The sequence below is a fragment of the Trachypithecus francoisi genome, unplaced genomic scaffold (assembly GCF_009764315.1).
Source record: "Trachypithecus francoisi isolate TF-2019V2 unplaced genomic scaffold, Tfra_2.0 Lachesis_group2, whole genome shotgun sequence".
Classification (NCBI taxonomy): Eukaryota; Metazoa; Chordata; class Mammalia; order Primates; family Cercopithecidae; genus Trachypithecus; species Trachypithecus francoisi.
In genome coordinates, this window is record NW_022681465.1 from 177,000,653 (window position 1) to 177,027,912 (window position 27,260).

The window sequence follows — 27,260 nt, forward strand, 5'->3', positions numbered from 1 at the left end:
TAGCATCACAAGTTCCAGAGGTTTATCAACTACCGTATGGAGATGTAATTCTTTTCATTCATATATATAACCTTTTTAGCTTTATTTCCTGGTTTCATTATTCAGAGCTCAAGAACGTGATCTCATTGACTTTACATTGCTCTTAAGGTTTACCATTCCTCGTAGCCTTTATATTTTTTAGAGGCTACTTTAAAAAGAGAGTCACGTTTGGCAGCCTCCAAAACTAATCTCATTTCTGAAACTTTGGTTTCCTCTATGTGTGTTCTGAGGTGTAATTATGAGCTTGGTAATTTCCAGGGCCCACCAAAGTAAGGACAGAAGACTAGTCCGAGAGCCTTCACGTGTGTGACGGTAATACTGGTCCCCACCCAAATTTGAATTTTAGCTCCCATGATTCCCACGTGTTGTGGGAAGGACCTGGTGGGAGATAATTGAATCAAGAAGGCTGTTTCCCCCATGCCGCTCTGGTGGTAGTGAGTCTCATGAGAGCTGATTGCTTTTTTTTTTTTTTTTTTTTTTGAGACAGAGTCTGGCTCTGTCTCCCTGGCTGGAGTGCAGTGGCGCGATCTCGGCTCACTGCAAGCTCCGCTTCCCAGGTTCCTGCCATTCTCCTGCCTCAGCCTCCCAAGTAGCTGGGACTACAGGCGCCCGCCACCGTGCCCGGCTAATTTTTTGTATTTTTTTTTAGTAGAGACGGGGTTTCACCCTGGTCTTGATCTCCTGACCTTGTGATCCGCCCGCCTCGGCCTCCCAAAGTGCTGGGATTACAGGCGTGAGCCACCGCGCCCGGCGAGAGCTGATTGTTTTATAAGAGGTTTCCCTTTTTGCTTGGCTCTGATTTTCTCTCTTGCCTGCTGCCATGTAAGACGTGCCTTTCCCCTTCTGGCTTGATTGTGAGGCCTCCCCAGCCGCGTAGAACTTTGAGTCCATTAAAGCTTTTTCTCTTTATAAATTACCCAATTTCGGGTATGTCTTTACCAACAGCGTGAAAACGGACTAATACACTTCCCTTCTGGGGTCTCTGAGATGGGACCGAAAGATTCCCTAAGGGAGTACCCCGAAAATCCGAGTGGAGACGAGCCAGGGAGACCTCAGAACTCGAGCTGCCTCAGGCCGCTTTGATGGGCGCAGATCCGCCCCCTCGCTGCGCCCCGCCCCCCGGCACGTTGCACGCAGGCACGTCCTTCCAGCAGCTCACGGCCCCGCCCCTTCCCCGTCGCCCCGCCCCTTTCCCGTCGCCCCGCCCCGACCGCGACGACCCGCCCCGCCCCTAGGCGGTTGCTGGCAGCGAGCCGCCGCCCTCCCCCGGCCCAATGGCGTGGCTGCACAGTCAGTGATGTGAAGCTCTGCTCAGGCTCGTCCGGCCCCCGGCTCGCAGCCCATTACACCATCCGTCGCAGCAGTAGCTGCAGCCGCTGCAGCCGGAGCCGACTGAGAGGGCGGGAGGCAGCTCGGGTGGCGGGGCGGGGCGAACAGCGCGGCCGGATTCATTCCTGTGGGGCGCGGGGCATGGAGGAGCTGTGCGGCCGCAGGCGGAGCAGGGCGGCCCGGGCGGCGGCGGGGACAACGGTTTCCCTTTGAAGGGGACGGCCAGAGCCCGAGTGACCAGCGGCGGCGGGGAGGACTAGTCCCCGGGCAGGTAGTGGCGGCGGCGGCGGCGGCCTGCCAGGGCTTGGGCCGGGGCCTGAGGTGCCTGCGGAAGGCCTGGGCGGGAAGGAGGGCGCCGGGGGATCCGAAGGCGGGCAGCGGGCTGGAGGCCACAGGCTTGGCCCCTCGGGAGGGGGTTGTAGTCAACGTAGGAGATTGGGGAGGGGGCTGCCATTGTCTGGAATACGGAGAGGAGAAGGTTGTGTTGGGGCGACTGGTTTGAGGAACCTGCGGATCATCCCTTGGCGGGGGGTGGGGGGTGATCTACACGGGGCGGGCGAAGTTAATGACTAAAAGGCAGGCGGATTTCCTGAGAGCCGTGAGTAGTTTTAAAGGAAAGAGAATCTTTCGGGGCAGAGTTTTGGCCTTAGCCGAGGTTGGGTGGATCCGACCTTTTTGTTCCTTCTCGAAACCCGGCCTCAGTGAGGCCTTCCAGCCTGGCGCCCTTGGCCAGCTCGCCTGCAGTTGCAAGAAAGAGAAACATTTCGGAACCCGAGTCTCCTGCCTCTTTCGGTTGTACGCTCCCTGGGCGTGTGCGAAGCAAAACTGGAACAAAGCTTGGCTGGTTAGAGCTGGAGGCGAAAAAACGGGCTGCCTGTAGTGTTTAAATTTTCCGCACATGGAGGAGGCTGCCTGCGACCTGAACATTTGGGTCTCGGTGTGCCCTTCTGTATTTTTCTTTCCCACCTTTTCTTTGGGGGTGGGAGGTGGGGTTGATACGGAGTATTGCCTGAAGTGTAGGTTTTATTCCTTTCTTCCTACAGAAGTGGAAATTAAGAAGTGTTTTGCCTTCTTCTGTAGAAAATTAAATGCTGCTACTTTTTTTTTCTTTCTCTAGCTTGGTGCCCTGGTTGTCAGATGTTGGAAAGCAGTAGGACAGAACATACTCTTCGTGGTTGTGTATCCGGTCAGGGGTGCAGCAAGTAACATTGAACTTTGGTTCCTGTGCCTCTTGCCTGTGTAGATAGAGTTAAACTGGAGCTCCACTTCGAAAGATAAATAAAGCACAGCCTCTCAACTGGACATAAATGGATCTAAAGACAGCAGTATTTAACGCAGCTCGGGATGGCAAACTCCGGCTTCTCACCAAATTGTTGGCAAGCAAATCCAAAGAGGAGGTTTCCTCCTTGATCTCTGAAAAAACAAATGGGGCCACGCCCCTCTTGATGGCTGCCAGGTATGGGCACCTTGACATGGTAGAATTCCTCCTAGAGCAGTGCAGTGCCTCCATAGAAGTTGGGGGCTCCGTCAATTTTGATGGCGAAACCATTGAGGGGGCTCCCCCTTTGTGGGCCGCTTCTGCAGCAGGACATCTGAAGGTGGTCCAGTCCTTGTTAAATCATGGAGCATCTGTCAACAACACGACTTTAACCAATTCAACTCCTCTTCGAGCTGCGTGTTTCGATGGCCATTTGGAAATAGTGAAGTACCTCGTAGAACACAAAGCTGATTTGGAAGTGTCAAACCGGCATGGGCATACGTGCTTGATGATTTCATGTTACAAAGGACATAAAGAGATTGCTCAGTATTTACTTGAAAAGGGGGCAGATGTTAATAGAAAAAGTGTTAAAGGTGAGTTCAGCTTCTTTGTTTTTCTCAGCTTCTACCACTTATTTTCAGGAAGTTTGATACATAATTATAAGCACTGGTGTTGAGTAAACCCACATTGACAGACCTGTTTTGATTAGGTAAGTCTTCCAGTATGACTTTGTTGAGTATTTCTCTGATGTTTGGTAATACATTGAAAAAATGTGCTAAAAGACTGCTGTTACTCTGTTAAGCAGTATTTTCTCTCTTATTTGGAGTAACTTAAAATTCTTGGGAAATGGGTTCCCCAAAGTTACAGATCATGTTAGTAGTAGCCGATCTGAGCCTTTAGGCTTATACTTAATCTACTTGGGAATATGGTTAAGTGTAATACGTTTTTCTTAGCTTTTTGTTGTCTTGTTTTTTGGTTTTTTAGAATGGATCAGAAACTACTATATTTATTGAGTCATGGTCTTGTTTGTTCTAGGTAGTCATTTCACTTCTGACGGAGAAGGCTAGGCCAAACTGACCTGGAAGGATTAGTATCAGTGGAAAGGAGAAAATCTGTTCCCTTACTCTATATTTGTTTGTAGTCAATAGATAATCCTTTTATAAGAACATGCATTAAATATAGCAAGAGAGAAAACACATTTTTAAAACTGCTTCAATACTGAGAGTGAAAAACAAGGACTAGATTAAACAGATGTGGATTTGTTGGCTAGCAACAGTGTAAACACCTTTGTCCAGAAGAAGGGCTCTGGTTTATGACTGTATAATTTTCGTTGATTGTAATAAACTAAAAGCAGCGAAAAGTAGTTCAGAATTTTTCTTAACCTTTAAAAGCAACTGCCTTGATAGCATAATTTTGATGCATGAAAACCTTAACTTTCCTTACGCCAATCTATTTATATGACAGCAAAATAATTCACTACCTAGTTTTTAAAAGCTATTAAAATTTAAAAGTAGCATATAGACATGTTTAAAAAATCAAACAGTGTAAATTGGTTTACATTGTTGGTTTACATTTGAATGAAAAGTCTTATTCCTGATTTCTAGATGTCTAAGGCACTGACAACCACTATTTACTGTTTTTTATGTGTCCTTTTAGAGCTGGTCTCTGCAAATACAAGCATACTTGTCTATGTACAAGCATACTTGTTTGTGTAGCCTTCTGTCTAGTGGTTGATTACATACTTTTCTATCTTTATTTATTTATTTTTCTAACCTTGGATGTCATTCAACTCCAACACACATACCTACCTCATTCTGTTTCATGACTATACAGTATTTCACTGTATGAATGTACATAATTTATCTAGTCTATTGGTTGATATTTAGGTCACATCCAGTACTTTGCTAATATAAACAATGCTGCTGTGAACATTCTTGAACAAAAATGTGTCTTAGGTTCTTTTCACACTTGTGTAAGAATAAACTGTAGTATAAATACCTGTGTTTAGAATTGCTAAATCAAAGTGAATGTACATTTGCAATTGTGATAGTGTCTGCCTTTCAGAAAGGTTAAACCACACAATTACGGGGCACTGTATAGTTACTGAGCATATTTACTGTAGATAGTGTGATCTTTTATAAAAATGATACAAGATCATTGTGATTTTTCTGAATTTTTTTTCCAGAGGAAGTGTAAAAATCCCACAAAATCCCAGTACTCAGGATAATACTTCCAAAGATACTTCTGAATTTTGTGTACTGATATATGTATGCAGTTTTATATGCTGTTCTATAACCTGTTTTTAGCTTAATAAATGTTTAACATTACCAATTATAGCTCTTTAATTTCAATAGCTGCACACTCTTCTACTAATGGAGTTTTATGTTGCTTCCAGTTTTTCAGTATGATAAAAAATGTTTCTGTAAACATTCTTTCTAATAAGTGTTTTCATTTGTTCCTGATTATCTTTAGAGGTGGCTTGGTAGATTAATGACAGCAGAGGTTTTTGTTTTTGTTTTTGTTTTTCTCCAAACAATTATTCTTTTGAAGAATGCTTGTTTTAAGACAACAAATTACTGCTGAACTAACCACGTTTGAAATCATGGCTGCTTGTTTAGGTTTGTTGAATTTTTTGTTTCTTTGTTTTGGGCTTTTTATTCATCAGCTTGATGTAGAGATTATTGATAAACTCATATTTAAGTCAAATTGGGGTATGTTTTAAACTCCTGTGCTGTTGGAGAGATGAGAACTGCTATTACTTCCCTTACATTTTTCAAAGCTTTATATACTTTTGGAGATACAGTATATGAGATAACTCTAACATAAATAGCTCATATTTTTTCAGCATTTTCTCCTGAGAAGCTGCGAACAGTATTTAACTTGATTACCTTTGAGCTCTTTCAAAAGAATGTTCCTTTTATCACCACTGTCATCTTTTAGCCTTATATATGAGGGTATGTATGTTCTCTCTTTTGACCAAACTAATTCTAAGTCATTTTTTCCCCCAGTGTTAATATCTAATATGTATGTCTTTTAAAAAACTACATTGGCCGGGCGCGGTGGCTCAAGCCTGTAATCCCAGCACTTTGGGAGGCCGAGACGGGCGGATCACGAGGTCAGAAGATCGAGACCATCCTGGCTAACACAGTGAAACCCCGTCTCTACTAAAAAATACAAAAAACTAGCCGGGCGAGGTGGCAGGCGCCTGTAGTCCCAGCTACTCGGGAGGCTGAGGCAGGAGAATGGCGTAAACCCGGAGGCGGAGCTTGCAGTGAGCTGAGATCCGGCCACTGCACTCCAGCCTGGGCGACAGAGCCAGACTCTGTCTCAAAAAAAAAAAAAAAAAAAAAAAAAAAAAACTACATATAACATGATAAAACAGTTTCATCCCAAAATTGTTTTCTAGTAACCTCAACTTTTTACACATACACATGCATATAGATATTGTCACTTTACGTGCAGAATTTTTACCTTTTCACAGTATCTTTTAATTTACATAGTGATTCTTCATGAATGTTGGGGGCAGATTAAAGTACATGTGCATCCTCCCCACTCTGATCCTGAAGCTTCACTACTCATTCTCATTGGTTCTGGATTTTTTCCTATGGGTTAATGGTAACAAAAACAGGAACCAATTGGAACTAAGGCAGGGACACTGGAGAAGGATGTGATATAGCGGCAAGAGACGATTTTTCCCCGCTTTTTTAGCCCCATTCAAAAAGTAGAAAAGATTAATAAAACTAGATTTAAGATAGAATAATTCCTTAGGACACTTTGTGTATCATTCACTGGAAATGGTTCTGAGGAAAGAAAATGTCAATACATTGTGCTTTGTCTGCTTAAAGATAAAATGCATGTGACTTCTGCATGCCGTTACTTTTAAACAGGTGTTGATATTTGAACATATTATTTAACCTCTTTTCATTACTTTTTAACAGGCTGTTGGCATTTTGAATATGTTTTAACCTAAGGTGGAATTCACTAATTGAGAGAGCAGTAGTTGAGTCCCTCAGTGTGCCAGGCTGTTAGACTTAGGATATACAAAGAGGAATAAGACAAGATATCCAGTCCTTGATTCCCTGCTCTTGAGGAGCTCATGGTTTGATTGGAGAGACAGGTTCATAAGCAGATACTTAAACCACAGTATGGTAAGTGCAACAGTAGTGCTTTCTTCTGTTAGATATTTGGAGATACTTTATCCCCAGCAACTTATAACCAGAGGGGACAATGGGTTTCTTTTCCCATGGCATTCCAAAAGGGGAGAAAATCTTTGATATATTTAGGAATACCTCTTCAGTTTAACAGTCATAGCAATTGAGTTTTGAGACAGGAGTTGTTCCTATTTAAGAATCTAGACTAAATCTGAAGTGATTAGGTGAGTCCTCAGAGCTATCACAGTGATCTCAGCGCTTCATGGTTATAGTCATCTTTGGCTTCTTTTGGTTCTTTTGTTTGTTTGTGTTTTGGGGTTGTTTTTGTTTTTGTTTGGACTTAGAACTTTGCAGATCCAGAGTGAAGTCCTCTTCAGTGCCACTTTAAACCCTAATTCTAACAGAAATTGAGCAGCTAAAAGTTCTTGATTCAGTACTACAGACCGATAGAAAACGGTAGGCTCAGATTTGGAGACTGGCTCCGGAAGACACTCTGTCCTCGTTCATCAGTCAGTTTAGATACCCAAAATAATTAAGTCAATTGGTAATAAGGTAATTAACATGCACTTTCTGTAGGCAAGGCATTCTGTGGGACATTTTGGAGGTGATGTCAATACGCGAGGTGTCACATTTTTAACTTCTGAGGGAATAGTGTAAGCAGTCCGTGCTGTAGGGTTTTAGAGCGAGAACTTCTGAGGGAATAGTATAAGCAGTCCGTGCTGTAGGGTTTTAGGGCGAGTGTGCTGACTAGGAATGCTTCATGGGGAAAGTAGTAGTTAAACTGAAGGAATAGTATAAGCAATCCGTGCTGTAGGGTTTTAGAGCGAGAACTTCTGAAGGAATAGTATAAGCAGTCCGTGCTGTAGGGTTTTAGAGCGAGAACTTCTGAAGGAATAGTGTAAGCAATCCGTGCTGTAGGATTTTAGAGCGAGTGTGCTGACTAGGAATGCTTCATGGAGAAAGTAGTAGTTAAACAGGGCCTTGAATTTTGGGGTTTAGATCGACAGACAGTTTGCAGTTTAGATCTGCAGAAAGTTTGTTGGGATGTAGATCTGTAGAAGGGTTTTGGCAGTTTTGCAGGTTTAGAAAATGACATAAGGAAAGGCACATTGAAGAATATGCTTGGAGCGTCTAGGAATTGGAAAGTAGGCATATTTGAACTAAAAGACACTCAGAACTGGATTTTAAAGGACATTTAATCGAGGTACAGGTGTTGGATTTTATTTTTCATTCCAGTGAAAGTTTTTCAGCAGAGGACTAACTGGAGTGGTTTGTTTGTTTGCTTGCTTGTTTTTGGAGAAACTTATCTAACTGCATTCTACTACAACATTGTGACGTCTAACTGCATTCTACTACCTAGTCTTTGAGGCTAAAGACCTGGTGTTTTTATCCCATGCAATAGGAAGAGTATCTCGCCCTACATGAGCTTGTTGAGTGGAAATGTTGGATTTAAGAGAGAAAAGATTATAAGCTCCTTGATGGCAAGCACTATGTTTTATAGGCCTTTCTGTAGGGAAATAAATACATGCATGAAGACTTGAAGTAACAAAGGAACACAGTAGTTGGACAAAAATGAGTAGCACAGGTAGAATATAGGGGTTCAGAAAAGGGAGAAATCCATGTAGGCATGCGGCAAGGGTAGCTAGCATTAAAAGGGTTTGAGAGAGCTAGTTCAGACAGATTATTTGCCTTTTCATTATGGAAATTTTCTGACTTAGAACACATTGAACCACTATGTATTCGTCATCTTACTTCAACGATTATCCATTTGCTAAAGTTAAAAAAAAAAGTTTCTACTTTCCTTTTGTTTTCTATAGTAATTTAAAGCAAATCCAAGGCTCTATGTTATTTCTCTCTCATAGAATAGGCGTTTAGAGTATAGATGTATTTTAGTCCAGGAAATGCTAAAGAAAAATCTTATTTAATTCCCCACTGTAAATGCACAAGAATCTCAAATGAGAAAATCTCCCTTGTAAACTAAAAGCTGTTGGTATTCAGATAGACTAAGATAATGATTGCTGTCATTTTAGGTGATTTTAGCATACTTTAGTACTATGTGAGTGCTGGAAGCTGAAGTTCTCTTTTCCTTCTTGACTTTGAAAACTCTTCTCAGCTGTTGGTTACCTCAGCACACCTACTTACAGAGAAAAATAAAAGGGGGAAGGGAGGGACTTAAAATTGTACTCCATAATATATCTATATTTATTTTGATTAAGTAATAATGTTTAAATAACTTACTAGTTGAATTCATGAACATTTTAATCCCAAATTATGAAGTTACTCCTGTAAGTTGTTCCATATTCATTCTTTTCCATCTTGTATCCCCTGGCACACTTTTCTGTGTCCTTGGGAAGAGTTGGTATCCTAGTTGGATAAACTAAGCTGTAGATGGTGTGCAAATTGAGTTCAATAGGGAAATATCCATGTGGTCCTTTGTCCCTGGAGATTGGATTTTGAACTGTGAATCCTCACAGAATTGAACAGTTTGGTGAGAATGAGTAGATCCTGAGAACTACTGCTGTTGATATTGTTGGTGGCAGTAACATGAACTGAAGATAGAAGTTATGTTTCACTTACTGGCCTTCGGATACAATGTGGTTCCTTCATTGGTTCATTTTTTATCAGATTTTCATTGATTGATTGATAAAATATGTTTGTTTGAAATAAAATTCAGGAAACCCTGGGCATTACATAGATTTATGCTGTTGAGGCATCAGGAATATATGTGATGGAAGATAGAAATGGAAGAGATACGGAGAGACCCAGATGAAAAAGTCACATGGATGCAAATCTGATCAAAACATGTCTTCCTTCTTTTTCTCCTCCATTTGAGAAGAGCTGTGATTGAAAAGGGAGTCTGTGAACTAGAGGACAGAGAATGATAATGTTGAAGTTTTCTGTCATTAGATGAGTTTTGGACACATAATTAGTTGTTTTTAGTCCTCATCCCTTAGCTCCAGTGCTCTTAGCCTTGAAAATTCTACTTAACATCAAGACTCATTTCAAATGCAATTCCGCATCTCCCTCAGGTTATAAGAATGCACCTTATCTCTTTGGATGCAGATATTTTTTAGCGTTTAACTTTGTCGTAAGCTCAAGGACCTTTATTGTTAAATTTCTGTTTGTTCTTTGCTCAGTGCCTTATACAAAGAATTAGTGAAAGAAGGGCACATAGTAGTACGTAGTAGTCTTGGCACAATTTATCTTCTTTTCTTACATTTCCTTTTTTTTTTTTTGAACTTCTGTTCTTGAGTATCTCTCATGATAGGCTACACATGGGGGAAGAGAAACGTCTAAGCAGAGAATCCTTCTTTTAGTGCTCCTTTGATACCCTAAGTTGTTTTTTTCCTTCTATCCCTTCTTATCTCCTCCATCAACCTACACCTATTAGTTATTTGGGGAATAAAATACTTGGAATCAGCGTTATTGTGCAATTGAACCACACACCCTGTCCTCATCTTACAAGTGGACCACCTCTGTACTCAGCCCAACCCCAACTACAAAGTTGAGGAAGGAATGGGTTGGTGCCAAGCATAGTAGGCTGAAGAAAGAGAGATGAGGATTGTTTTTGTGTCTTTCCAAATAAATCTATTATAAGACCCTCTAATTGTGGCTTCTATCAGTCAAAACTTACACTTTCACCAAAAATACAATATTTTTATTTTAATTGGATTTTAAAAACAGCTTTATTGAGATAAAATTCACAAAATCACTTAAAGTGCATACAATTCAGTGACTTTTTAGTATGTTCAAGGGGTTATACAACCATCACAACTATCAGCTTTTCATCACCCCTGAAAAAATCTCATATCTATTAACAGTCACTCCCTCCTATCCCACCTCATTCCCCTGAAACTGCACAAGTCTTAGGCAACTGGTAATCTCCTTTCTGTCTCTGTAAGTCTGCCTTTTCTGGACATTTAATTTAAATGGAATCACATAATATGTAGTCTTTTGTGAGTTGTCTTGTTTGCTTAGTGTAATGTTTTCAAGGTTCATACATTTTGTAGCATGTATCAGTGCTTTTCTTTTTATTGCAGAATAACATTCCATTGAAATAAATATATCACTTTTATTCAGCAGTTGATGGGCATTTGGGTTGTTTATACTTTTTAGCTATTCATGGAGAAGTTCTTCTGTGGATATATGTTTTTATTTCTCTCAGGCATATACCTAGGAGTGGCATTGTTGGGTTGTATGGTAACTCTTTTTTTTAACAGGAATCGTTAAATTGTTTTCCAAAGCAGTTGTACCAGTTTACATTCCTGTCAGCAATGTAAGAAAAGTTCCAGTTTCTCCAAACCCTATGCAACACTTGTTCTTACTCTTCTTTTTTAATATAGCCATTTTAGGAAGTGTGAAGTGATATCTCATTGTGATTTTGATTTATATTTCTCTAATGGCTAATGACGTTGAGCATTTTTTCATGTACTTAATTCATGTGATTATTGGCTCTCTCTGTCTCTATTTTCTTTGGAGGAGTTTCTTCATTAACCTTTGCATGTTTTATAATTGGGTTATCTTTGTATTACTGAACTGTAAGAGTTGTTTATATATTCTTATGTATGTCTTTTATCAGATATATCATTTGCAAATATTTTCTCCATTCTGTGTTTTTTTTTTTTTTTTAACGTTTTTGATGGTGGTGTTTATACCAATTTGGATTTTTATTTTACAAACTGATTTTTAAAGAAATTTTTGTGTCACTTATATGATGTCTTGCTTAAACAAGAAAATTGTTAGGAATAGACTGCAGGATTTACTGGTGCTATGCCTTTTACTATGCGGGAACTTTTCCATGGATGAAACTTTGTATTCTAATTGTAAAACACACCCATTCCTGCTTTGTCATATGGTTAAATTTAGAATAAAGAGGAATGATACAATTTTATTTCTGTATGGTGTAACACAGGGCTGTGACCTAGCCCTCCATTTCAATTGATGTTCATATGACTTGATACTGCTATTAGATGTATTAGCTATGTGGCAGGTATCCATTTAGCAAACAAGAAAATAAGATTCATTTTCTTGCTACTCTAGGACCAGCAGCATAGGTATCACTTGGATCCGGCCCAGATGATCTGAATCAAAATCTGCATTTTATTATGATTCTCTGGTGATTTTATATATGAAAGTTTGAGAAGCACAGCTTTATTTGACTTATTCTAAACACACACAAAGCTTGAAATACATGAGGAATTTACAAACAGCAGAATCTACCAACTTGTTATTGCTAGAAAAAGCAATTTAAATTAAAGACATTTTGTGTTTGTTAAATATATTGCAGTCCTTACGAGGACATTTTTGTTTTTTTAAAAAGAGCAGTAAATTCTGTCTACTCCATGAGAGTGGTTTAGCAACTGACTTCATCCTGGTGAATCTTGGTAATTTTATCCAAATTGAGATATTTTTATGTTATGTTGAAGCTCTTTTATGATTTAGGTGGTTGGTTGGTAACAATCACTGGCCCTTATCAAACTCAAAACATTTGGTTTGGACCCAGATAATTCTTAGACCTCTAACTAGTTCTTCCTCAAAATACAGCTATGTTTTTGGGTTACCTAATTTGAAAAAAATATTGATTCTATTCCTAGGCACCTAAGCTTCACAGTTGAACATGAATGTTTAATGTCTTACTCACCTGCTATTAAAAGATTACAGGTGTCTTTAAAATTAACAGCAGTGAAGATTGGCACTTCAGATGCTTCTTGAGGAATACTACTATCCTTTAATGCATGAGCACTTACCATAGTTTCCTGACCTTAATATTCATCCCAGAAGCATCCCAGGGAAAATGGCACTTTTCATTCTTCCAGATTTTCTTAGCATTGTTTTTGTGTTAAATTATGAATTTGAAAATTAATATATTTGTATCATACTATTTTAGCTTTCTAGAGAAATGCTGTAACAGAATTAATACTTAATGTTGTGCCATTAACCTGATTTCTAAGAAATACCTATTTAACAAACATGTCTTTTGAGAAATCATGAAATTTTTTTTTTTATGAATTCAGTGCCAGAATATTTTTTTTCTCCAAATGAACTTTTTCTTAGGCATTGAGAATTGTTTAATATAATATGTTTTTCTTTTTCTCTTCTTTTTTTTTTCTTTAGCCAAAGGTAAATTCATTAAATTTCATTGGTACATATCCTTAATTTCATCTCAGATGCCTGGTAATATTTACTTTTGAACTTTGTGTTGTTTTATTTTTCATTGTCTTTCTCATTCTGAGAATTCAAAAAGAAGACAAGATGTGGAGATGGAAAATCTTTGGGAAGTACGATCACTGTATTATGGGAATGTTTTTAAAGGGCCTGTGTAATCCAGGGAAAATTCTTGAGCTGAATCTATAGTACTTGGCATACATTGTTATGCACCAAAACTTTAAATCAATTATGTGACCTAGCAAAAAAGAAAATATGATTTTAATGATCTTTGGCATGTTAACAGCACATACTAGTTACAAGACCCTGGTAACTCACTTTATAAATTTGGCTTGTTATACTTTTTCACAAAAAATTACATTTAATAATTATAGCATATCTAATACTTGAAACAACTGACATAGCAAAATATTTAGTCAATTTTACAAAAACTGGTTATCATTTTGTATAGTGCTTATACATAGAAAGCCAGATTAATCTCAGAAACTGAAACATAGATATGTCATGAAAGAAAATAAAGTTTATAAACAGATATGAGAAAATATTCTGTTTACCAAGGAATAGAGGTAATATAAATTAAAAAGTTAATTTCAGTCGTAGAAAGAATACTATAAAGTGGAACTTTAAACAGTTGTTATAATCCCATTGGTAGTGAATTGAAAATGTGTATTAAGCCATCACATATTTTTGATTCTATTTTAGCTAGGCATTAATTTTTTTTTGTCATTTGTTTATTGACTTATTTACATGCAATACAATTCATACTTTTTTGTGTACAGTACTGTAATTTTTGACAAACATATACTACTCATTTATTAAAGGTAAGAACAGAAACGTCCTTTATGCTTCTTTGCATTAAACCCCTCTCCCAGCCCCTAGCCCTTGCCAATCACTACTTTGTTATCTGTCCTTATAGTTTTTTTTTTTTTTTTTTTTTTTTTTTTTTGAGACGGAGTCTCGCTCTGTCGCCCGGGCTGGAGTGCAGTGGCCGGATCTCAGCTCACTGCAAGCTCCGCCTCCCGGGTTCCGCCATTCTCCTGCCTCAGCCTCCCGGGTAGCTGGGACTACAGGCGCCGCCACCTCGCCCGGCTAGTTTTTTGTATTTTTTAGTAGAGACGGGGTTTCACCGTGTTAGCCAGGATGGTCTCGATCTCCTGACCTCGTGATCCGCCCGTCTCGGCCTCCCAAAGTGCTGGGATTACAGGCTTGAGCCACCGCGCCCGGCCCCTGTCCTTATAGTTTTTTAAGCATTAATTTTAATAGTAAAAATTCTGAAGCCAGCGCAGATGTCCATCAACAGGGAAATGTTGATGTAAAGTATGACATGCTCCTTTGCTTGAACTTTCACCATAAAACCTTTAAGGATTATGTAGAATCTTTGTAGTTACAGAAACTATGCAGATGATGTAATAACACATGATGGAATGCCCAAGATGTAGGTGAAAAGCAGGAAACAGTTATATATATACTGATTATAACTTTGTCAAAACATACTATATAAAAAGATTTGGAGAAATGACACAAAAGTTATAATTGATTTAAGATCATGTTTTTTTTTTTTCTTTTGCCTGTTTTCTACCCTGTAAGTAATGCTCTAGGCTATAATTTAAAAACTTACCTTTAGGGCCTTCCAGGTCAGAACAGTGTAGTGGTTATACACTTAACCTGTTAGAGTAATTAAAAAGATCTCCTTCTAGGATATAACTTTTTGAACTTATTTTGTCTGCAAAAGCTAAGATTGAATTACTTTTTATGATATCAAATATTAAAAATTTAGAATCTACCTTATCTTTAACAGTGTGCTAATTGCTTCTGGGATATAAAAGAAATATAATATAGGATCCGTGTACTTTAAGAATAGACTGTTTAGGTAAGGACTTATTTGTGAAGCAGTAGCATTATACTATTGTAAGGTATTATAATAGTAGCTATGTGAATAATTATTAGGATGACTCATATATTTATTCACCAGGTATTCTCACAATGATAAAATCGATATGATATAACCAAGAAAACCTCTTTAAGCAGTTGAAATTTCTAGTGAAATTTGAAGTACAAGAAGTTAAAATGGTAAAGAAGGAAGTGCATTATAGAAAAATCAAGAACAGAGGCATAGAGGTAGAAGTGAATAGGGCTGTTTGTTCCTGGTGCTGGGAGAAGTACTTAGGATCGAATAATGTGAAGCATAAGCAGAATTTCTGCCTTATGTGTGGGAGATGCAGACAATGTCTTCTGGGGTTAGAGCAGGTTTGGCAAACTATGACCCAAGGTTCAAATCCAGCCCACCTCATTTCAGTACTGCCTGAGAGCTAAGAAAGGTTTTTACTTTTTTGTAATGGTTGAGAAAGAAATCAAATGAAAAATATTTTATGACACATGAAAATTACATGAAAATCAAATTTTGGAGTACATAAGTAAAAGTTTTGTTGGAAAACAGACATGTCCATTAATTTAACATACTACTATAGCATATTTCATGGTACTTGGCAGAGTTTAGTGGTTACAACAGAGACCTTATGGCCTGGAAACCTAAAATGGTATCTGGCCTTTTACTGGAAAAGTTTGCCAGTCCCTTAGTTAGATGCACAGTGAATCATTCATTCCAGAGATAATGAGAAATGAAGTTAAAGAGATAAGGTAGGGAAATATTTGTTAGTCTTTTAAAATCCATATCCCTGAATATCCAATATTAAACTTTACTTCACATACTGTTTTCTGAAACTATAGATTTCTTCCTCATTGCTCTCTCCATGTAGATAGTGCCTTGATAATCAATGATAAAGAATTTTGAAGGCCATCTCAAAGATTGTCTGCTTTTCCTTAGAGGAAGTGTGAAAACTTTCTGAGTTGGAAAGTGATGTAACTGGTTGAAGTTCTACTATGAGGTTTGGTTTTATATTAGATATAATTTATTCACTGAGGTTTAATATGACTGGCATTTAAAATATGACCTTAGAAATGAGTAGTACACTGAATTGGCAGTTGGGAGACAGGAGTTTATATTTTCCCACTAAAGTCTCTTTTCTATTTGCATGTAGAGTGAGTTTATCATCTCTACCTTGCAAAGTTATTAATATAAGATTAAAAGGGGGCAACAGTTAAATAAAATGTAGGAATATAAAAAAATGCTATATTTGCATACTTGTCCCTTTTTTCATTAATTTTTTTTTTTTACTGTTTGCTTTTACTTTCTCTAATTCACTGTTTTTTCTTGTAACTTCTTTAGATAGAAACTGAGCTATTTTTTAAGCCTTTCTTTTTATCTAATTTGTTATTTAGTGTTTTTATTACCATCCAGCTAAAAATATTTTCTGATTTTCATTGGGCTTGCTTCTTTGACCAACGAATTATTTAGAAGAGTATTAATAATTCAAATAGGTTTTTCTAGTTATCTTTTTGTTTTGGATATCTAACTTCATTCGTAAGTGGACTTAGGACATACTCAGTGACTTCAGTCCCTTGACAGTTGTCGAGACTTGTCTTATGGCTGAGAATATGGTCAGTATTTGGATATGCTCCCTGTATCCCTGGGGGCAAAATTGTTTTCTATGGTTGTTGATTGCCATGTTCTTTTATTTATGCCAGTTACATCAAGTTTGTAATGTTTATCCTTGCTGGTTTCGATCTTCTCAGCTGAGAAAGATGTGATTAGATGTGCTAATGTTTGCAGATTTGTTTGCTTTCCTAGTAGTTCTGTCGATTTTTACTTTGTGTACCTTAATTCTATGTTATTAGGTGGAAAGTTTAGAATTATATCTGTATATTTTGAATTTTTTAACATAAAATATTTCCTTTTGTTGCTAATTATGTATTTTGCATTAAAGTCTACTTTCATATTTTAATATCAGACAGCTTCTTAATATTTAGTTTTTGCAAAGGGTATTTTTTCCCCAACCTTTCATTTCTAAAGATCATTTTCTACCCATATATTTAAGGTGTGTCTTGAGTTTTCTTTGTATCTTCAGTCGGACAGTTTTTGTCTTTTAAGTTTTTGTCTTTTCTTTGTATCCTCAGTATCCTCAGTCTGAAACTTTCTTTTAAATGTTTAAATTAAACACTTAGTTTACTTACATTTCATGTAATTACTGATATTTTTGGATTTTCATCTCCTGGGTACTTTTCTGATTTTTATTTGCCCTGCCTGTTTTATATTCCTTGGTCTTTTTTGCCACCTTTTGGATTATTATTTCAATTTTTTCTCTGTGTTAGAGAAAATGTAGTTGTGTGCGTGCCCTCTATTATTTTAGTAGTTATTCTAGGTAGCATTACTTTGACTTATCAAAGGCTAACATAAATTTCTAATTTTATATCTTTACAACAAAAAGATCTTAGAACACGTTAACACCAATTACTCTCCTTACTGTCATGGTATTGCTGTCAAATGTTTTATTTCTATGTGTGTATTTCAAGCCCTACAATATATTACTATTTTTAAAATCAATATTTATTTAGATATGCTCACAAATTTACCCTTTTTGTTGATGTTTTTGCCTATATCTCCAGGCTTCTATGTGGCTCATCTTCCTTCTGCCTAAAGAACACCATATAGTATTTAGATCTGCTGGTAATAAATATCTTAATTTTTTCCGTTTCATTTCTTTCTCTCCTGAAAGGGTTCTTTATTTGACATTTATTCTTGATATGGGTATAGAATTCTAAGTTGGCAGTTACTTTTCTTTCGTGCTTTTGAATAACATTTCATGTCTCCTAGCTTCTGTTGTTCCTGATGAAAACTTTGCTATCAGATTGTTGCTCTTTTATAGGTAATTTCCATTCATTCTCTTGTTTTAAGATTTTTCTCTTTGTCCTTAGTTTTCAGCAGTTTTGCTGTGTTGTATGTCAATGTGTTTTTCTTTTTATTTATCCTTCTTGGAGTTTGCAAAACCTACTGAATTTGCAGTTTAAGCTTTCATCAGCTTCTGAAAATTCTTGGGCTTTATCTTTTCTTAAATGTTGCTTTGGGACCCATTTTCTGAGTATGTTAACAATCTTCTGACATTGTTCCCTCTTTCTCTTACAGTCTCCATCTTTTCTGTTCTTTTACCACTCCCTGCTTCTTTCTGTATATTTTCATCTGACTTATCTTCCAGTTACTAATTTTCTATTCAGCTGTGTGTAAATCCACTTTTAAAGCCAGCCACTGAGTTTTTCAGTTCTAGAACGTCTATTTGAATTTTTAGTTTCCAGTTTTCTGTTGAATTCTCAATTTAAAAACATCTCCTTGAATATGCTAAGCATAGCTATTATTTAAAAATCTGTATTGATAAACTGCATTATCTGGGTCTCCTGGTGGGCTTTTCTGTCAGCTCTTTATTTCCATTGTTTTTTATGTTGTGGTTCCTTATTTTCTTTTCATTATTTTTGATTGGATACCAAGCATTACATATGGAAAATATAAATAATTTGAACCCTACTATGATAATATCTTCCTCTAAATATTATTTATATTTGCTTCTGGCTTTTAATTATGTGTACTAGCAATCCTGGATTATTTTAATTCAACAATGAGATGATCTTAAATTAGATTTAAGTTTTTGTGATAGCTAGTCTATTTGCAGTTAACTCTAACTCCCTAGGGTTAAAGTTGGAGCTTTAACCCAAAGTGTGGGAATTTTCTAAGTTCCTTTCTTAGCAGGCTGTAGGCTCCACTTTTCCCCTCTATCCCTGCAAGGCTGTCAGAAATTCTGCTAAGTTAGTTATTCAGCTATAGCTTTTCCAGAGTTGGTGGAGGCCATTGTGGGAAAGCTGCCTCGAATTCTGGACTTTACCTCTCTAGTTTTTTCTTCTCCTGTATATTGTACCCTTGTTATGTCTTATCCTCTCAAGCAGATTTTTAAAAATACATTTTTCAGGTTTTTTAGTTGTTAGTGGGAGGATGATCACGTTACAGGTGTCTCTGCCATTACTGGATGTGAAAGCCTTCCTTATTGTTTTTTTAAAGCTACTTTTTTTCTCCTGGTATGTGGGTGTATTCAGAATAAATATATTTTGTATTTTTTCAATAAATACAGAAATATAGTTCATTAAATTGGCTTTTGCTACCTCTTTTTTTTTTTTTTTTCCTGAGGCGAAGTCTCCCTTTGTCACCAGGCTGGAGTGCAGTGGCGCGATCTCCGCTTACTGCAACCTCCGCCTCCCAGGTTCAAGCGATTCTCCTGCCTCAGCTTCCCAAGTAGCTGGGACTACAGGCACATGCCACCACGCCCAGCTAATTTTCGTGTTATTAGTAGAGACAGGGTTTCACCATGTTGGCCAGGATGGTCTTGATCTCTTGACCTCGTAATCTGTCCACCTCGGCCTCCCAAAGTGCTGGGATTACAGGCATGAGCCACCGCGCTTGGCCAGCTTTTGCTACATTTTATTCTTTTGTGCTACTCTGAATAGAGAAAAGTGCCATCTAAGCCGTTTCTTTATATTCAGATTTCTCTTATATTGCATATTTCTTAGAAAAACATGGGGAATAGTAGGGGTCCTCAATACAAAAGAGTATTTAAAATATACTTGGTATAGTAGTCATGTTTAATTGAAATTATTTTAAAGAAATGAACATCGATACTCAGAAGGTCTGGGCTCTTTCAGTGCTTGGTTAGCTTAGTCATTGTTAAAACATTTTATCAAACACTATTTCATTGTAGACCATTGAAATCTTGGGTCAGAATAATTATATAGTCCTTGTAGATATCATAGAAGACTAAACAAGATAAACTTGTGGAAGGACTCAATTTTTCATATAGTAACTTGTTTTTTTCTAACTTTAGTTACAAAGCAGATTTATTTCAAGTATTCAGGTTTAAAATACTTCTGGTACACATGCTGTGTTGGGCATCCCCAAAGCTACCCCCGTATTTGGAGGTAACTCACCATGCAACTGTACTCATAGGTAAGATTTATTACTGTAATGTCATAAGGACATGCAACGGAATTATGAGGGGTAAAGGGACAGGTGAGGTGTAGAGAAATCTTTAGGTGTTTTTATGCTTTGTTCCTCTCGTGAGGGGTCACATAGAGCATATTCTTCCCCAGTAATGTAAATACATACGTGTCTGTTTCTACCAAGGGAAACCCATGACAGACCCAGTGCTAAAGGTTTTTATTGGGGGCTGGTCATGTAGGTACTCTTTGCCTAGCTCATACTCAAAATTTTAGACTCCCAGAAGGAAACCAGACATTCAGCATAAACTGCATTGTTCGTACAAACCGTTTAGGTACAGTGAGACACCCTTATCATTTAGGGAAGTTTTAGATCAGTATAGAGAACTGTTTACCAGCCAAGTTTCCAGCTACCAGCCAAAGGTCCAACCTTGCAAGAAGGTCTTTCTAAGGACAGCAGTCTCAGCCTACCATGCTACCTCTTTTCTACAGACATGCCTAAAATGACTGACTGTTTAAATTTTACGTAAACATTGTATGTAAATAGCAGAGATCGGCATGATAATTCCTATTTTGACGATTACTGAAATGTTTATCATGAAACTGAAATACCTGGTGTTTCTGATCTCTTAATATGTTTCATGCAGGCTTTTACTAATGTGCCAGTGCCTGTTGTCAGTTTTAATCTGTGTGTGGGAAGAAAAGGACAGTGTTAGAACATTTAGTACAGCTTTAAAGAATGTTTAAAAAGTTAAATTATAATAGGAAATAATCCATTATGAAAGGACACTTCAGATATCTCCTTTTAATGTTCATATTGAACCACCCACATATTTTTTAGATTGCGTAGATTTGTTTTTCTTATGAGAGCTTTTTGGGGAAAGTCCTTTGTTACCAAGAATTTTGTCTAAGATAGTTGAAATTAACTTGGCAATCAGAAGTAAGTATTGAAAAAATAATTTCTGACTACTATTAGAGTCAAAATGAAGAATCTTAGATATATTAAAGACCAGTCTGGTCGGGCATGGTGGCTCATACCTGCAATCCCAGCACTTTGGGAGACTGAGGCAGGAGCATTGCTTGAGTCCAGGAGTTTAAAACCAGCCTGGGCAACATAGCAAGACCTGGTCTCTAAAGAAAAAAAAGACCAATTCCTTGTTTATAAATGTGGAAACTGACTTGGAAGTTAAGTGACTTGTCAGTAAAATGGTGAATAGCTGGTTATTTGTATTCTATCCATTTTTAGGTCATAAAATATGCACTTTAAAACATTAATGAAAAATACCAAGAGACCATGGATTAGTCTGAATTTCTTCTGGTGACCTTGGATGTCTTTTTATAACTAATTTGGTCATGTCATTTATTCAACAAGTTTAGTATCAGACACTAGTTTTAGGTATTGGGGAAATTGTTTTTCTTGTCTGTAAACCAAGTATGTCCTACTTAGAAGCGTACAGCTACCTGCTTTTTAGGTTCTAAAGTGCATATACATATTACATTTTATTTTGGTCCCTCAATGTATGTTATTTCTTTTTTTCTCTCTAAGGTAATACTGCATTGCATGATTGTGCAGAATCTGGAAGTTTAGACATCATGAAGATGCTTCTTATGTATTGTGCCAAGATGGAAAAGGATGGTTATGGAATGACTCCCCTTCTGTCAGCAAGTGTGACTGGTCACACGAATATTGTGGATTTTCTGACACACCATGCACAGACCAGCAAGACAGAACGTATTAATGCGCTAGAGCTTCTGGGCGCTACATTTGTAGACAAAAAAAGAGATCTGCTTGGGGCTTTGAAATACTGGAAAAAGGCAATGAACATGAGGTACAGTGATCGAACTAATATTATTAGTAAACCAGTGCCACAGACACTAATCATGGCTTATGATTATGCCAAGGAGGTGAACAGTGCGGAAGAGCTGGAAGGTCTCATTGCTGACCCTGATGAGATGAGAATGCAGGCACTATTAATCAGAGAGCGCATTCTCGGTCCTTCTCATCCTGATACCTCTTACTATATCAGATACAGAGGCGCTGTCTATGCAGACTCTGGAAATTTCAAACGATGCATCAACCTATGGAAGTATGCTTTGGATATGCAGCAGAGCAATTTGGATCCTTTAAGCCCAATGACCGCCAGCAGCTTATTATCTTTTGCAGAACTATTCTCCTTTATGTTACAGGACAGGGCTAAAGGCCTGCTGGGTACTACTGTTACATTTGATGATCTTATGGGCATACTTTGCAAAAGCGTCCTTGAAATAGAGCGAGCTATCAAACAAACTCAGTGTCCAGCTGACCCATTACAGTTAAATAAGGCCCTTTCTATTATTTTGCACTTAATTTGCTTGTTAGAGAAAGTTCCATGTACTCTAGAACAGGACCATTTCAAAAAGCAGACTATATACAGGTTTCTTAAGCTGCATCCAAGGGGAAAGAATAACTTCAGCCCTCTTCATCTGGCTGTGGACAAGAATACTACATGTGTAGGGCGGTACCCTGTTTGTAAATTTCCATCTCTACAAGTTACTGCGATACTGATAGAATGTGGTGCTGATGTGAACGTCAGAGACTCGGATGACAACAGTCCCCTACATATCGCTGCTCTTAACAATCATCCAGACATCATGAATCTCCTTATTAAATCAGGTGCACATTTTGATGCCACAAACTTGCACAAACAAACTGCTAGTGACTTGCTGGATGAGAAGGAAATAGCTAAAAATTTGATCCAGCCTATAAATCATACCACATTGCAGTGTCTTGCTGCTCGTGTCATAGTGAATCATAGAATATATTATAAAGGGCATATCCCAGAAAAGCTAGAGACCTTTGTTTCCCTTCATAGATGATAACTTGACTGTATTTTAGCACTGTTAAAGCACGAATTGCTAACAGTTGTTTCATAAATGAGCACTGTTGTGATAACACCAGCATTCATTTAGCTTGATTGATATCATCGTGCTCTCATTGGCTAAAGCATTATAAGCATCAAATTTACAACATTGGTTTCCCAGTATTTAATATAAATATACCATATAATATATTGTTTGTGAATTATTGAGAAATGTAACATTCAGATTTCTAAAATTGTCTGCCAAAGGCTTATTCATTCTGGTTTTGTTTGCTGTTGGGTGTTTGCGGCAGAGTTAACCATTTTTCCATGGTGTCTTTATACTTTACTGGTTTGTGAATTTTATACAATTGAAAGTCTTTTTTCCTTGCTGCTTTCTTCTCTTCTCAAGTTTCCCCCGTTTCTACTTTATTTTTTGTTCTAACCATTTCTACTACAGTTTTTTCCTTATGGACCCATGCTAGGTTGTACAAACTTTAAGGACTCCTTACCATTTGCAGTTACCATAAGTGCTTTATCTTCTCTATGCACAGGCTTCAACTTGACTGTTGTATGTTAGCATATTTTCTATGCAGCAGTTGGTCAACTTCAACTCAAAACACTGTTTTCTTATGTTTGTTACAAAGTTAATTTTTTGAAAGTACTCTGTAGCATGACAATTTTTAGACCTGCAGGTTAGCTATTTTAGCTCAAGCTTTTTTGTTTGTTTTTTCTTCATTTTCTTCGCATCTGAGGTTTCTTTCTCTAATCCACTGAAATTATTGTGTGCTAAATTTGGGAAACAGATCTATTCTAACTCATTAACCCAGTTGAAATTTAGGTCTGTCGTCTTAATATATCATGCAGTAAAAGGAAGAATCTTTTTAAAGTGACCCACCTTTCATGCTGCTCCAGCATTGTCCTGCTTGTGCTGATGGTGTGATTAGGTGTAGAGAATTTGCTTAAATTTAACCTCAAAGTTTATCACACAGCTTAATGAGTCACACTGAAATATTCAGTAATTGAACTGCAAATCACTTTTAGTTACAAAAAGAGCTAAAGCATGTCAGTGGCATGATGCTTGCCAAGCCAGATCTAGGCATCTAGGATAATTAAGGTATTTTAGTACGCAATTTACTGCCATAATATCAAAGGTCAGTAACAGTGTTCTTTCTTTCTTCAAGCTTACGTATACCTTTAAAGATAACTTGCATGAATTACTTTGATTACTTTGGTCTCAATTATTTGTCACCCTAGTTAAACATGAAAGGTTGCAGTGCTTCCTGTTCCCTTACTGGAAGTTAGCTTTTTCTTTTCTCTTCCTTTCTTCCTTCCTTTCTCTTTCTCTCTCTCTCTCTCCCTCTCCTTTCTTTCTCTTCTCTCTCTCTCTTTCTCTCTCTCTCTCTCTCCTTTCTTTCTCTTTCTCTCTCTCTTTCTCTTACAGATTTGCTAATGCCACAGAAAGGGCTCTTTTAACTTAAGATAAGTGAAAAGTACGAAAAAAGATTCAGGTAATTATCATTCAGCACTTTATTGTAATTCAGAATAAAATTTATGATGGCATATTTGCCCTGCATATGTCTTAATGAAGTTGTTCTGAATAAAAAGCTCCTTATTGATTTGAGAAAAACTCAGTTTACCTGTGAGTTTAATGAGCTGGATCACTCACTTGGATTTTTTTGTGTTGACATTTTATTCTGAGGGTTGATGTTACACTATTTAAGGCGTCATCAATGCAAACAGTCACATTAGGTTTCTCGTCATCTTTAGTTAGTAAAAACCTTGTAACGAAGAGTAGTAAATAAGAGAACGTTAGACTTTTTGGTTAAATAATTGATTTAATTTTTAAAAGATATTTTACTCATTTGCTTGGTTGTAAATTTAATTTCACCATTAAGAAAAGGTCAATTGGATATAAATGAATGCTCTCCAACCTTTTGATGAAGAGGTTTTACTATCTCTTATTGTGGGAAAATTTGATGAAATATTTGAACTGTCACATGTATTAAGAATACTTTGTGATTTAGACCAATATTCTAGAAATATCAAATGTCAGTATTTTGAAATCATCTGCCTCTAACTTTGTGGTATAAGAATTATATATCAATAAGCTATTATTTTTATAAAGGAAAACTTTGCCATTATAGTAAATTACATTAGTTGATCTCGATAATTTGAGGATAAAAGATGACAATTGGATTTTTAATTGATTTAGTATTTCCTCCTCCTCTTTGGGGGCTGGGTGGGAGGGCCTATATACTCTTAGAGTGAGGCACATCTCACTGTTTTGCAGCTGAATTTGAATTTTGCAACTGCTGTGTAAAGTAAGGATTTCTTTAAATAGCATTTTTGCACCACTAAAAATAGATAACTTAGAACTCAGTCTTGATAACTGAAATGACTTATTTCACTTAGGATACATTTCTCCCTTCTCTGCCATCTCCGCAAATGCCATTGGGAGGTTTTGAAAAACCAGTTCGTTGAATAGCTCAGAATTCTCCCTGATTTTATTTTCTTTTAGGGAAAATTGTTTCATAAATGTGACACTGATAAAGCCTTTGTCAGAAAGTATTCTCAAAATTATGAGATGGATTATAATAAAATACTTAAATTTGTATTATTTTTTGAACCACAGATGAGTACATTTAATAATGAACCAATTACACTCATATGAGTCTAACTAAACTGTACACTGTAGCATGGTGTTATTGACTGGAGTTAATGTGTAAAGTTATTAACATTTCTATGAAAATACTCTTTTGGGGCCTCGTGAATTTTAGATGTTCCACTGTTTTGATCATTCCTGTAAAAGAAATGGTTATTTTACTCAGATGCCAGTCTACTTTATAAAGACAAATGGATTATAGACTTAAAAAAGTCATTTTTCTTATTCATCAATCTGACAGGCATAAACTCAAAGATAATTTGGTGCCCATTATGAATTTGAAGTTCAGTGGTAGCTCACTTGTAAAGTGACTGCCTTAATGTGTATAGAGATCCCGGTCTACTATGATTTGGGAAAATTGTTCAGGTTATATGGGAAAAGTAGCTCTTTAAAAATCATACTGCCCAACAGAAACCTTAGGCTGAATTTACAGCTATGATAATTTTTAATTAAGTTCCTTAGAATTGTGCAGGCTGGATGAGATAATAATATACTCTTTTACACTGTAGCAGCAGCATTATTGCCTAGAACTTGAACAATTATAGGTTAGATACTAAGGAAACAAACTAACTGGTCATCATCATCTTCTTTCTCTCTTTTTCTTTTCTTGTTTTTTTTGCCCTGTGTATTACTAAACAACTGGCTCCTCTCGCTTTTGTCAGTTCCCATGGTGTGTTTTTTCAAAAGAAGTGCTGTATTCGGATGCCGGCTAATACATTGTCACACAGCGGAAAATCACATGCCACAACATTCATTGTAAGGTCTAATAAAATTAAATTTGCACCAAATTTAAGTGTATTCTTATTAACTCTTAATACTTGATTGGTATTATTTTAATGCAAATGATAGTAGACTCCTGTTTCAGAAAAACCTAATTGATAATTTGTGGCCAGTTAAAACTTAAAAGATAGCATTTATTGTTAGTATTTCTATGTAAGTATGATTTATGTATAGTTTATTCTAAATTTTTTTTCTAGTAGAGATCACAGAAACTAAAGATACGGGGAAACTTCTGTTGTCAACTGCGTAAGAGAAGGGATGCCTTTAATTCTTGTTTCTTAATCGGTCTGCTATGATCAGAAGTATATCATAAATATATTCTTGTGAAGGCAAGTTTTATACATTTGTTTTCCATCACTTTTCGGTTGTAAAATCTTAAGTAGTCCTTGTCTTTTTTTATGTTTAACTTACCTAATAGGAAGAGCTCTAGTTGAGTCAGAAAATGAATTGGCTGTAATTTCTAAACTCTAAGCATAAATTGAAATCTCTAGTTTTATAGGTTTTTCCCTTTTGAATTTTTAATATCCCTTATTCATGACAAGTATAGACTTTGTCTTGCTTTGACAGGACCCTTTTAAACATAAGTCTTCTTTACCCTTGGTCTTGTGGTTCTATGGTTGTCTGCACTACCACTACCAATATTTAAGAGGACTCTTACCAAATTTATAAGTAAAAGAATGTTATATTTTTAAGGCTCTAAATAAGGAAATGTCTTAGTATGTCCTCAAGATACTCTATTTCTTTAAGATACTTTGTCTTTTTATCTCTGTACTAGTGGATAGAACCTTCTTTGTTGAGAAGTTTGAGGCTGTGGGAGTTAAGTGAAGTTATTGATTCCTGGGTTCCATGTTACTTTATTGCATGTTTTTCTGTAAAGCTCTTTTAAATAAGATTTTATCTCATAAAATTACAGCTTTATATAATCATGTCAATTTAATTGCTTTTTCTAATATGTCTACGTCTGATTTCAAAAGTGAAATAACACAGTTCCCTACCTTGAAAAAATGGAAAATCCTAGGATTGGTATCTATTTCTAATATATTTTCATCCTTATAATTGTAGATTATACAACTATAAAAGATACTTGTAGTAGTACATAGTTGTTCCAAAAACTAATATCTTAGGTAAGTTTTCCTTTTTTCTTTTTCCCATGTTGAGTCTTAAGT

At 36.9% G+C, this 27,260-nt stretch overlaps 1 protein-coding gene across 1 annotated transcript; it reads left to right on the top strand.

The window, feature by feature from the left end:
- Positions 1–1,259: 1,259 nt before the first annotated feature.
- FEM1C (fem-1 homolog C) lies at positions 1,260–26,102 on the top strand. The gene is made up of 3 exons (XM_033181509.1): positions 1,260–1,639; positions 2,486–3,219; positions 21,359–26,102. The coding sequence occupies exons 2-3, from the start codon at positions 2,676–2,678 to the stop codon at positions 22,666–22,668; spliced, it is 1,854 nt and encodes a 617-aa protein (XP_033037400.1). The 5' UTR covers positions 1,260–1,639; positions 2,486–2,675; the 3' UTR covers positions 22,669–26,102.
- The last annotated feature ends 1,158 nt before the right edge of the window (positions 26,103–27,260 follow it).